Source organism: Macaca thibetana, chromosome 9, assembly GCF_024542745.1.
Source record: "Macaca thibetana thibetana isolate TM-01 chromosome 9, ASM2454274v1, whole genome shotgun sequence".
Lineage (NCBI taxonomy): Eukaryota > Metazoa > Chordata > Mammalia > Primates > Cercopithecidae > Macaca > Macaca thibetana.
Genome location: NC_065586.1, coordinates 21,347,141 through 21,360,694, shown reverse-complemented (window position 1 = coordinate 21,360,694; position 13,554 = coordinate 21,347,141). Strand labels below are relative to the sequence as shown.

At 49.1% G+C, this 13,554-nt stretch overlaps 1 protein-coding gene across 1 annotated transcript; it reads left to right on the top strand.

Annotated features, from left to right (window-relative positions):
- The first annotated feature begins 10,443 nt into the window (after positions 1-10,443).
- On the top strand, positions 10,444-13,311 carry LOC126962725 (putative uncharacterized protein encoded by MIR1915-HG). The gene is given in 4 exon segments (XM_050804074.1): positions 10,444-11,008; positions 11,806-12,023; positions 12,026-12,110; positions 12,112-13,311. Coding segments are annotated over 4 exon segments (657 nt in total). The 5' UTR covers positions 10,444-10,709; the 3' UTR covers positions 12,167-13,311.
- The last annotated feature ends 243 nt before the right edge of the window (positions 13,312-13,554 follow it).

The following is a 13,554-nucleotide window of genomic DNA, read 5'->3' as shown; positions in this document are numbered from 1 at the left end:
ATGGAGGCTGTTTTCAAAATTGAGTTTAGGGATCAATACTAAGTCGAAATGCTCCAAATTGCACGAATTCACCAAATTCAAGCCCTGGGCTTCCAAGCCCCTATCCTGACTGATTAACGCACTCTCAGATAGCTGTGCTTCCACCGTTCCTGCCTCTCAAAACAGGATGTTTTCGTCTAGTGTATTTGGCTTTCCCTAAAGATCACTCGGGTTTGCTTGGAAAAACACGACCCCAAAACCTGTGGTGTGAAACTCTTGTCGATGGCTTCCGTACAGGTCTCCTCTCACATTTGCCTTGCGGACTGCCATCTCCCTTTCTTTACTTTCCTGGGACCGAACAGCAGCACCTAGCAGTGCCACGCTCCGAAAACGTTTGCTCAGCTGAATAAATGCTTTACTGGTCAGGGAGCAGCCCTATCCTGTGCCACTACTTAGCTCCCACGCTGTCTTCTTCGCCCAGAGCTGAGCTGCTTCAATTGCAGCACAGCGAGCTCTCTATTCTTTTCGGGCTGCGGCCAGGGCTGCGGGGCGACTGGTGCCTAACCGGGTGTGTGCGTGTGGCGGGGGGCGGGGGGCGCCAGGGGGACAAGGTGGGGAAGGGCAGTGGTTGTCCCCTTTTGCAAGAAATGTTTAAGGCCGTAGAGGTGTGTATGTGGGGGGTGGGAGGGATTCCAAAAGAGAATCAGAAGAGCTTGCTGCCCACAGATGTGTATGTATATAGTCTAAAAAGAATATATGGGAAACAACCCAAATACCTAGGATGCCAGGGTGTCCCTGATTCCTTAATTCCTGCTGTCTGGATCTTCCTTCAGAGTAGATAACTGGAACAAGAAAGAAAAAGGTGGAGAGATAATAGCAGACAGTCTAGAGGCCTTCCAGTAAGATGCAGTTATTCATCTAATCATTGCCATCAACACGTTTGTGTTGGACCCTTTTTGCATGGAAAAGGCTCAGCAGTCAGTTGACTTAGACCCTAAAATATCACCAGGCTAGCAGAGGGCAGCTCTGCAAAGGCCTTCTCCAGCCCCAGTGCACAGAAGGAAGGAAGGGAAAAGAAAAAAAGAGAAACCACCTGAGTGGCAGCTTACCCTCGTCTTCCTCAAGCCACCAAAACAAACAAACAAACTCAGAATTCTCCGGGAGGCTGGGAGAAGCACATGTAGGGCACCGGAGGTTGAAATGGAATTTCTGTTGTTAGTGCTTGCCCTCTTTAAGATCAGTTTAAGTTGGTTCCAGGAAAAACACAATACTTGTGGTAAGTGATGAACAGTAGAAAGGAAACACTGTGTGGAAGAGAGGCTGCACTGAGTGGAGGTAGCTGACCTCCTCCCCCTTTCCTGTGAAAGTTAGATATATAAGAGCTCTGAAGGCTACCACTTGGTCAGTAGGCAGGGGTTCCATTCTCAGCAAGGGCCTAGATTCTTGGATATTCAGGAATAAAGACACATTTTACATTCATTCTCTCATCTCTCCCCCCCACACCCCACCCCGCCACCGCCTCCCTTCAAATGAATACCCTGATTGTCAGTGGTGCAAATGTCTGAGATTAGTTTTCTTCCTCTACGTTGGGTCCAAATATGCAGACCAGTGTGGCTGGTTAAGCTTTCAGATGTCTAGTTATCCTATCCATTCAAAGTCAAACCTGCATGATATAATGGGAATTGCCTTGAACAGGTTTATTTACCTTTCTCTCCTTTTCCCTGTATCTTCTGTTTTCTCTCTCCTCCTACTCTCTCAGCTTTTCCCCTTCTTCCCTTCCCCCTACCTAACCCTTGCACCCAGGTGAAGGCTACGTTGGGAAATACCCATATTTAGTAATATTTGCCCTAGAAGTGGAAAGAGGGTAAGATCTGGACTTAAACCAATGCTGAGAGAAGCAGTGTGGGAGCCTGCAGTGATCCTGAGCTTCCTTGCTGGGGTGAGGGGCCAGGGCTTTCCAGCCTCTTGTCCTGCATGTGCTGAGCTATTCTGGTTAGGCTATAAAAAACAGCATGTATCTCAAGACCAGGAGAGCTGCACTCCATAAACACATGGCTATGGTTCTAACATGGAGCACATTGCCAGATGCAAATGTAAAGAGATGCTTTTAATTTTGTTCCCAGTGTTATACATCATGTGGCAAATTGGCCTTCAGGAAGCCAATTTTTATTTTTTTCTGTTAATAATAAAGACTTTTTAAACAAACTTAAACATTTATGATTGATAATTAAAAGGGTGTACATCACTAATACCGGAATGTTTCTTATCTGATTTTAAAGAGAGGTGGGATCTTTTTTTTTTTCCCCTTTCCTAAATAAGGAAGATTTGTAAGTGGAAGATCTTGGTTAACATTCAAATCATTCAAATTGTTCAATTGTTTTGCTACTCATGACTTTAAGAAAATAAAAAAAAATTTAATTATTGTGTTTTTTATCCTTTTACATCTTTATGCACCATAAATTTAAAAGTAAATTAGGAAATTAGTTACACACTTCTGTCATCTTCTTTAAAGAAACTACCTCTGAAACATCTACTTTCCCTAATACAGCCAGTATTTCTTATTATCTTATACAGATATATAAGATATATCTTATATCTTATCTGTTTGTAATTTAAGATTACCATTAAACAGGAGAAAACCAACTTATTTTGTAGAATGTAAGTCGGAAAGAAATATAACTTATTTTGTAGACTTAAGGAGGTTACAAGTATTTCTAAAATTTTGTCCTTTCTGTGAGTCTCTAACTGGTTTATCTGAAAAGGATCTGATCCTACCACACATGAAGGCACTACATATAATATCCTGACACAACAGAAGGATTTCTAGATGAATTGGAAGCATCCTGATTGTGAATATCCTATCTTTTCCTGTTTTGAACCACTACTTTAGTGTATACTCCAAGATTGATTTTAACTGTGATCTCCTTCAAGAAAAAAAAAAAAAAGTGCAAAAAAATAATATTAAGAAAAAGAGAAGGCCGGGCATGGTGGCTCATGCCTGTCATCCCAGCACTTTGGGAGGCTGAGGAGGCAGGCAGATCACTTGAGGTCAGGGGTTTGAGACCAGCGCGGCCAACGTGTTGAAACTCCATCTCTATTAAAAATACAAAAATTAGCCCGGCATGGTGGTGGGTGCCTGTAATCCCAGCTCCTTGGGAGGCCGAGGCAGGAGAAACGCTTGAACCTGGGAGGCAGGCGGAGGTTGCAGTGAGCGGAGATCAGGCCACTGCACTCCAGTCTGTGCGACAGAGTGAGACTCTGTCTCAAAAAAAAAAAAAAAAAAAAAAAAAAAAAAAAAGAAGAAGGAGGGAAGCAGGAAGTCTTTTATAAATTCTGTTAGAACCATTGATCCCAGTTCGTTCAGGATCCTGGCCAAAGGAATAGCATGTCAACGTGTAAGATTCTAGCCAAAGATAAGCCATTACAATGGAAATCGTGATGTGCAAAGTCTCATTGAAGCCAATGAAACTGAGTGTAATATCCATATAGCATTCTCATCTGCTTGCTCCAGGATTTAGTATGCGGCTCTGCATCGAAATGAGATTATGCATATAAAATGCCAATATAGAATACACTGCCCAATAAAACATTAGAAAAGCAACTTACAGCCCATATACATGGGCTTTACTTAAATTTGAACTTCACGTGCAAAATAAACCACAGTGCCATCAGAACACTAAATCCACAAAATGTCCTCACTCTGGTTTTTCATGCTTCTTTCTGCATGATTCCCTCAGCCCCCCTCCTATTCAAACACAGTTCTTTTAAGGGCACTCTTCAAATCATCTAACAATTCCCAAAGGGTATTCCAGGAGTCTCTTAAAGTGTCTTTCTAAATTAAAAGGCTCCAAACAATTTAAGTGCATTTTTGAACCAAAAATATCAGAAAATATTTGGGCTTGCAAACCTATGGGTGTGTAACCAGAAGAAAGGGACGAAAGAGAAAACACCCCCACAGTGGATTACAAGGTTATGGGACAGGTCACTAGGAAAGGGAAATAAAACTGAATGTTAGGTTGGGCTTGTAAATTATGCACCTTTCAAGGAAAGAGGTTTAAGGTCTCTTCACTGAAGGGTTTTTTTCCCATCCATTTTGCTATTAATTCTTAACTCTTGGTAGGCAGTTCTTTAATGAGGTTGTTTGTGGCAGGTTAATTTTATCCAATCTACTAAGCTCCTCATTTTCCCTTTTAAGTGCACTGCTGCCTACAGCTTTCAGCATTTTCCATACCAGAAGAAAACAGAATAAACATGAAGTTGCCTGGCTGGGCTGAGAATTAAAGGCATTTTGTGGACAGATAAACAGAGGACCTGGACAGATGGGAGTGGGAGGGTAGAAACTGGGCTGAGTTGAGGGCATGAGGGAGAGAATTCGGTCTTAGGAGAGCAATGACCCTAGGAGTGTCATATATTAAATATTGCAGCAATCGATTTCAATACCCCAAGTGGACATGGGAATAAAAATTCACCAACAAGCTGAAGTGATTAGGAATGCTTTGTTGTGAGGGGAAAAATGTGATTTTCTCCAGATCCTTTTTGTTCAGGTTAGAAGAGGCCTAGACAATCCAAGTGTAGGCCCTGGACTCCCCATTTGGGATATAGCCCTAAAGGTTAGTCATATCTCAATGGTGCTTCTGCTTAGTGAAACGATGAGCCTTTGTACCAAGGGGATTAAATATCAACCACAATTATGGGCCGGTCACTCTAGGAGCTTTCCTCCCAAATCAGAGAAGAGTACATTTTGGAGAGGCTGCCTCTTTCCTCTGTGTTAGTCTTTGTTTCAGCATCGGGACAAAGCAGTTGCTTTGCACAATTCTTCTTTCACTAAAATCCAGGGAAAGATGCACAATATCGTTTACAGAAGGTTGATTCACAATAGCAGGCCATAAAAACAGCCTTTGGTGCTACGTAGGGAAGAATATTTTTGAAATGTCATTCTGGGGACAAAAGTATGAAACTGTGATCCATGCAGGGACAAATACCCACTACCACACATGATTTCATTAGTGATTTCATAATTGGGTGGGATTTTCTGTTATTTATTTATTTTTTTTAACTGAATCCAGCTCTTAGGCATTCATGCTATGAACTGTGTTCTCTCAGTCCAGGAATCTGTTTAGGGATTTGGGGTAGTCACTGTGGAGGCTGCTTGGAGCCGGGGGATTGTTTCCAGTCACAGCCTGATGGGCAAAGCCTGGGCTCTTCACACTGGGGACACCAAGTCGGCTGCTAGGGACACACTGCTGGATGCCTGCATGCAGCGGCGGCAGCTCCTGCAGCTGCCTCCTCCTTCAGTGTGGCTGCCACAAATCTGAGAAAGACATGCAGCATCATACAAAGGATTTCTTTAATGAGGATGACTTCCTCAGAGCGACTGTAGACTGTGGTTCTGCTCTGGCCTCTCTTTCCCTCTACTCCATCTTTTCCTACCTGCGATATCCTTCCTTATACAGAAGCCTGGGGTTGGAGAAAGCAACAACCCCCATCCCCCAACACATACACACACAACCACTACTCTCTCTCTGACAACCCAGAGGCTGATTTCTATTTTACCCTGTAGTTGAGTGAGGATGGACTGAGTCAGGCTAGAATTGCAGAGTTGGGCAAAAGCAAACATATGTTTATACATATCTACACCTCCTCCCTTCTCTACCATGGTCTTCTACTCTCATCACAAATGATGACTTGCTCTTTCTTGGAGTTTGGTTGTAAGTACTAGATGTACTTGTCTATAAGGACCTCCTTACCTGGGAATGGTCCAGGCAGGAGGAGGAACCCTAAGCCCATTTCTTGGGAATCTAATGTGGGCTGACCTTGGCTGGATTAAGGCTGAGATTGATTATGCAACAAAGCACCTAGGTTTTCGCAGCTTGAATCTCCCTGACTTTCTGTGGAGTGATGACTGGCTACAGGGAGGCTATTATGCCTTATAAAGCTATTTATCTCCCCGAAGCTACATGGCCTATTCCTCTCTTCAGATTGGGGAGAGGGGTAGGTTGGGTCCAGTCAGGTGCAAGAGTAAAATTCACTCAGAAAAGTTACTTTGAGAAAGTGTTAATAGTTATTGAAATCAGTTATCTCTCTTTTAGAGTGTGGGAAACACTGAGTTATGGGGCAATTTGGATAAGAAAGGAATCGTTCCATTTTGTGCTGATCCCCTTTGGTCATCTTTTATTCTGCATCTCCCCTGCTCCTCTTCCTCCCTGCCCCCCATCCTTCTCTTCCCTGCTTCTTCTTCTGCCTTTCCTCCTCCTCTTCTTTATTTTAAATCATGTCAGAAGAACAAGCAGGTCGAAAGCACCAATGGGCTTACACTGTGAGGGCCTCTGCTGCAGCTGAAACAAGGCCTGGCTGTGTCTGGGCAGGTGGCACAGAGAGCAGAGATTCTTGTTCTTGTGTGACCAAGGGGTAATCTGGAGACAAGGAATCACCTTGGGGGAAGACATGTGGGTGGGGTCTCTCTGTCCCAGGTCACTGAGGGAGTTTCTGGGCCCAGGGCCTAAGCCGAAGAACCCTGAAGGCCTGCTCTGGTGTAGGGTACCTGTTGCTGGAAGCTGTGTGGGGAGCCTCTGGCCCCCCCGGCCTACTGTAAGTCCTGGGGTTAGGTCGGGCTCCCCCTGGGGTTGCTGGATTCACCTGTCATTACGCTCACTGCCCAGGGCCCCTGACAAACCTCCACAATGTGGGGCTGAACAAGGGCGCTTAAGGTTCACTGATCTGTGTGTAGAACTTTGCAAAACTGCAAATAAGCGAGAAAATTTGGCTATTCTTGTGACGGGAGATACAAGTTTGCACTTAACATGGAAGCATGAGAAAAAGAAGGAGGAAAAACCCCTTCTGGCCCAAAGCCCCACTGTAATCTCCAGAACAATTTCATTTCCTCTGCAGCACCCTGGCTACCCTCGCCCAGGCCTCAGAAAGGTCAGGGGGAGAAGGAGCTTAAGAGCAGGATGGGGACGCAGAGGGGTGGCTAGGCCGTTGGCCAGGTCGCAGGTGACGGCCGGCTGTGTGATGCGAGCCCGCAGGATGGAAGGCCGCAGGACGAGGGAGGGGCAGAGCCACGGCTTTTGGAACGGTTTGGTGTTTTCTAGAGGGCTTTTTCTCAGGAATTTGCACGGTCCGCCTCTGGGGCGGCTTATTGGGGCTCTCCCCAGCCCCTGCTAGCAGAACAGGTCGCAGGGAGCTCAGGTTTCCGCCGAAGCCTCGCGACCCCTGGCCGCCAGCACTCCGCCGGCCTCTGCCAACAGGCCTTTCCCGCTTGCTGAGAAAGGGAAAAGCGCGCGCCCCGGCCCCGGCGGGCTGAGATCACGTTTGTGCCGAGCAACTCCGGTACTCCCGGGGAAGCCAAACTGCTCCCTAGCAGCTGCGTCAACCTCGCACGGCTGCGCGGGCCGGACAGCTTGTTCCCCGGAAGGGGCTCCCGCAAGCTGCAGCCGAGATCCCCAGTGGTTGCGCGGCTGCCAGGAACCTGCGGGTCGCAGAGAGAAGCAGGCCGCGGGAAGCATTACCTCTCCCCTCCAAAGGGGAACTTGGAACTTTTGAACCCTTTACTTTAAAGTGATCGATCGTGCTCCACCAGAGAGCGGCTCCACCCCCTGTTCCCATCTCCGCCGCCTTCCCTTGTCACCTCGGCTCTACTTAGCCGAAGGTCGCGCGGGGCGCGCGGGGTCGTGCGTTTGGCGCTCTGTGCTGCCAACGCGAGCACCCAACACCTAAGCGGCTGTCGCGATTTTGGAGGAATCCCGATCTGAGAACCCAGAACTGGGACATTGGTGCGTTCCTCCTTGCCCACAGCCCTCTAGGTGCAACACGCCTGCGACGGCTTTTCCCAGGAAATCCGTCCCTGCCCCCCTCCAAAGAAGTCCTCGCAGGAGCCGGGCTCCGCACTGGGAGGCTTCAGGGAACGGAGCACTGGGGCTCAAAGCCTCCACGAGTTAAGCTGATTATTAATTTGTGCTGGTGGGAGCCGGTAGCACGCTCGACGCCTTTGGCTTTGGGAATTGTCCGGGAGCTGGGACGGAGGCAGGAATGACCCAGGGTTGCGACTGGGAAATGCGAGTTGCGGAGGCTCCCGGACGTATCTGAGTGGGCTGGGTAGAACTCCGGGAGCAAAGGTTAGCTCTTCCTCGCCCCCAAATAAATTCCTAGTTAACTAGTGTAGACTAAACACGTTAATAGTATTAAGTGGTGAAAATAGGGTTGAAAGTGGGGGCATGTCAACTGGACCCAGATCGGGTCATACTTCTCCTCTGGTGACAAATCAGGGTGCTTCCAATACGAAAATAGAAAATAGAAATGTAACATTCAACTGGACGAATTAATTTTTGACGGATTTACGGTATGATTTTCTTTCAAGCAGTATTCATTGGTTCTTTCCATCCATAGTGCGGTCCAAAGACAGAAATATAAACAACCACTTTTTGCTTTGCGGAAACCCCTTAACAGTATCTCCCAAAGAAAGATCAAGACACTTTGTGAATTTTCCCCAGATAATGCCTCATATTCCGAATGACTGATCAGAGAACTCCGGTATTGTTAAATAAAATGAGAGGAAGGCGAGTGACGTGGGAGTCGAACAATGGCATTTCTGAATCAGTTTGCTTGATTGACATTTGGGAGCTTCATGACCCCAGGGAATAGGACTCATTACGGTGAATACACCAAAACATCAACCAAGATTAGAACTCTAGATCCTGTTTTAATCCCATTTCAGTCCAAATTATAGTGGGAAAATATAAAATCCAAGTGGCTCTCCATATATATCACTCTGTTATATATTGACCTAAAGTTTTAATTATACTAAGGGGGAAATAAAAGTGGAAACCCTATATATTTTCCAACACTTTAGATAGAGCACTGACAAGGAAAATGCATGGATTTGGTAGTGGAGGTACTAAGAATATTTGTGTGGTATAAAACATGTCATACTTGGGAGACACTTTATCGGAAAAATAAGTAGAGAGTTTTTTGTATATATGAGAAAAATATTATAACCCTTTCCACTTAAAAAGTGAAGATCATTGATGCCCCAAAATAACTGAGGCTAAGAAATAATTAGATACCTTAAAGCTACAGTCTAAATTTCCATAACTGTTTGGAAGACTTCTCTCCAACATGGGAGGGGAATTTGTTTTTTAATGTCAAAGGTTGTGTTAGTGTGTACATTTAACCCAGGAAATTGTAAGAACTATCTTCAACTCAAGTTGGAAAAAGGGAATGTGTTTGAGCAAAGTCTATTTTTAACAACAGAAAAGTGTGAGTTAAAGTGGACTGTGTGTTAGGTTGGGAATATAATCATGGCAAATTCACTATACAAGTATTTTTGATTATTCAATGGAACTATCCTCAAATTTTAGAAACTTGAAAAATTGAAGTCTTAACTATTGTGTATTAAACTGAACCAAGAGATCACAGAAAGACAAAGCTGTGGTAAAAGATGTTATAATTATATTCTCACATATTTAGTAGGAAAATCACAGCAAATGTACCAGGAAGATATGAAATAGAACAAATATGTTACAAATAATGGAGTGGAAGGAGTTGCTGCACAATATAGCTTCACAATCTTATATTTTGAGGGGTAGGTTTTAATGAGAAGCCTCTGCATTGCATGGGAACTGGCAGTCAGAAGAATTATTTATGCAGTAAGAAGGAACAAAAATTAATTATTAGGAGCTCAGTAATCACCAAATAAACTCTAAGCTTGGAGGTTAAAAATAGACGGTTATCTTCATGTTCAATTATACAGTATCAATTACTAATACAACTGATGTTTCAGTGTCTCAGAGAGACCGGATACCATCTTCTATGCAGATATCTTGGTATTAATTAATGACTGCTTTATTCTCATGATTTGCAAGGAAAAATAGGGGTCGTGTCACATTAAAATTAAGATTATCTTAGTTTATCTGGGCTCTTAAAGATCATTCAAAGTAATTATATTTTGAATTAACCGACGTAGGCAATTTATCTAGGTTTTTTTGTTTGTTTGTTCAAAGACAGGAAAATAAAGATCAGAAATAAGCAAAGTTTCATTTTGAAGATAGAAAGAACCAAACAAACATGTCTTGACTTTTGCAATATTTCCCTTGCTAAAGGGGGAATGAGGGAACTGTAAAAGACGTGACTTTGCAAAGTCAAGTCCTTTTTAAAAGACTCGGATCGAAATTCTTGCTATGCAACAAGGATTCAAGTTTGATTAATTTTCTGCAAGCGACGTGACAGCGGTGTTTTAAAAGATTAATTAAAATTGAAGTGATACGGAGCAGGAATTCAACCTGCAGAGGCGTCCCTGGCGCCTTAGGGGGCTTTGCAAGCGAGTCCCAAGCCCGAACTGCGGGCTTTCCCGAGCCTGGGACGCAACTCCCCGTCTCCTGGAGAGGAACGCGGAATTTGGCAGGGCGCCCGCCTGGCCGCCTGGCATCCTGAGCTGGCCGCCAGCTCTCGGGGGGTGGGGCCGGGGTGTGTCCTGGGGAACCCGCTGCTGAAAGAACAGCTAGCGCAGCTCGCGACGAGCCCAGTGAGGACCAGGGTCACGCCGAGAGGCCGGAGGGGGCTCCAGGCAGCCTGGAGCTGACGGCGCCGGGCTGCGTCCTCTTCACCTGGGGGTGGGTGGTGGGGGCACCTACTTTGTGACCCGGCTGGTGCCGAGCTCCCTCTACCGTGGGAGCTTGCAGGGGTGCGGGGGTGTGAGTGGCGCTCCGCGGACTCGCGTCTACAGTACAGAGGACATGCAGGGTTCGGCCGGGGGGCGGCTGCACCGGGGCCTGCCTCGTGGACCTGGACTCGGGACTCCGGGCGGCGCTGCCCGGTGCCATTGCCTCAGCCACGTCTCCCACCTCTCTGCTCTGTTTCCCTCCCCACCTTTCCCTTACTCCCGCATCCCTGTCCCCTCGCTTCCCTCCGCGACGCCTCCATCCGAGTATGAAACGAAGCTGAACGCATTGGTAACTGTGCTCAAGAAGATACAATCGCGGGAGCCCTCAGGGTGGCGCACGGCGGAGAGGCGACGCGGGTGGCGCTGCAGAGGGTACGGTGGGGGGCGGGCAAGAGGGGGGCGTTCGTGTGCAATTAGCTTCCCCAGGGCGCGGACCACGGTGTCCCCTTCTCTCCAGCTGGGGGTCTTGGGTCCTGGCGCTGAGAGGGCGCGCCTTGCCTCGTTGCCCGGGCAGTGCACCCGTGGGCCCCAGGGCGACGCGGCGGGGGCGGCCCTTGCGACCTGCGGCGGCGCCAGGAAAGCCCTGCCTCTGCAGCGGGTCCCAGGGGTTGGGCCTGGAAGGGTCCCTGGGAATGCTCCGCGCCGAGAAGGCTCTATGGTTTCTCCTCCCCCACACGTCTCCCTGTCCTCCCCTCTTCCCGGTGACCTCGGAGGTGGCGGGGAGGTGGGAAGGCAGGCGGGCTTGCAGACAGTGCAGGCTGGGGAGCCGGAGCTCGGGAGCTGGGGGAGTCCGAGTGAGAACGGAAGCACGCGATGGAAGGGGCCAGGGGAGAGGGGGACGGCACCGGGGAGGGCCGGGGTGCGGGGCAGGCGGCAGTCCCTTCCCCTCCGAGTGGCGCGGGGGACCTCTTCCCCGGGGAACCCCCACCCAGCCGTTCCCAACCTCGAGAACAAAGGGTCTGGGAAGCACGATCGGGGTCGGGGAGCGGAGGTGGAGGGAGGCAGGAAGGCAGGCAGTGGGGGTAGGGGAGGGCGTCTCCCCACGTTTCCTCTCGCGGCCGAATGATGGAAAGCTCCCTCCTGCAAACGCCTCACTGAGGCCGCTTCTAAATCCGGGAGGGCTCGGGTTCCTTACCTAACGGCTGCATTTCGATCCCTTCCTCCCCCAGAGTCCCCACCCCCTCCGGGGACCGGGGCCCCGGAGCTGCCAGGCCCGCTGCACGCGGCGGCGCGGGAGAAACCACGGGACAGCAGCGCCCCCTGCAGGTACCGGGCGTCTCCACAGCCGCTGCGCCGACCCTACTCTTAAGGTGGCACCACCGGGTTCCCAGCCCGCGTGCGCGGCTCTCGTGGTCCGCAGCCCGCAGCCCTGGCTCCATCGCTGCATGTTTCCCTCGAGCAGTGGGCCTGACCGTCTGGAACGGCCGGAGTGTGCTAATCCCTGCTGCTATCTGCTTGATCCCTTGACCCTACCACCTGCAGGACTTCGTCCGCGGATGCCCAGATAGCGATTTCGACAGGCGAGATTGAAAATTCCCTGCGAGTATATAAGGATGCGTAAGTCTCGCTTCAGGGAGGAACGACCAGGATGGCATTTCTTTAAGCCTAAATCAAACTTTTATTTTCGTTTATAAAAAGCAGAAGGCCAGCAGGAAGGGGTCGCGGAGGATTGGCACTTCCACAACCGTAGGACTCTTGGATACAAGTTTTTAGGGTGAGACTGGGCGGTCCGGGGTTCTCCTTCGGCGCTCCTATCTCGCAAACTCGTGGGCAGGTGCGGTGCTAGAGGCCGGGGGCAGCGGCGGACCCGCAGGGTAACCTCGTCTCGCGCACCTCTCGAGCCCCCAGCAGCAGCCCACTCTCGTCCGCATGCTTTATTTATTTGGTGATACCAGGGAAAGTGGAGAAGATCGAAGTGCAGTTTTTCTTTTTTATTTTTAACTGAATGGTATTAAGTTAATGGTATGTGTATGTGAACTTATGGTATGTGTATGTAAATGGTATGTGTATGTGAACCCACAATCTCTTGGAAATAAGTGTCCTCAGCGAACTCCAGATTTCTAGGGGAAACCTACGTGCCCAGAGCAGGAAACGCACAAGCCAATCCAGGTTCCGGTGCCATCCGCAGTAAATTCCCTTCCTTTTGCACCAAATTCCTCCTCTGCTTCCAGGAGAGGGACCCCCGGGACTCCCGCACACCCAGGACCGGGAGCGGCTGAGCAGAGGGCAGGTGCGAGGGCGCGGGGGAAGGGAAGCTGCCTGCGGACCTGGGGCTCGCAGTTTCCCAGCACCGTGGGAACCTCCAACCCCGGGGCGCTCGGCCTAGGCTCCGCCCTGCCAGGCCTGGGGCCCAGTGGCCCACCTAGTGGGTCCTACCTCGGGGAAACCGAGTCCGCGAGCGGGTCTGGCCGCCGCGAGGGAAGCTCGCCTGGGCAAGTGCCGCGCGGGGTCAGACCCTCCCCAGGGGTTGCAAACCGCAAGCGAAAGTCGAGAGGGGCTGGAGCTTTTCCTCTAATCCGTTTTACACTGTGAAAACCGCAAGCCTGTCGCCCAGACGGCCCCTTTTAAATTGGGAAGCAAATAGACGAAAAACCAAAACAAACTTAGGAGCGGACTTTTCCCAGCTAAGTTTCCCCTCAATAAAAAGCTCGCTTTCTGGGAAAGAGAGAAACTGATCCGCGCTCACTTTTGCTCTCTTGGAGATTCTAGGGGCACTGGGGCGCGCAGGACGCGCGGCGACAACCCCAGCGCGCATGGGGCAGCCTGGACTGTGCCCCTCTCACCACCTCCTTCCCAGGCTTCTCCGTGCTTCGCTCTCCACTGGGGTCCCGCCTCTCCACGGGTCACGCCGAGGTCATATGCTCCTTGCAAGGGGTCCGTGCTTTCTCGTTTGGCCTGAAAGGCACATGTTGGCGCTC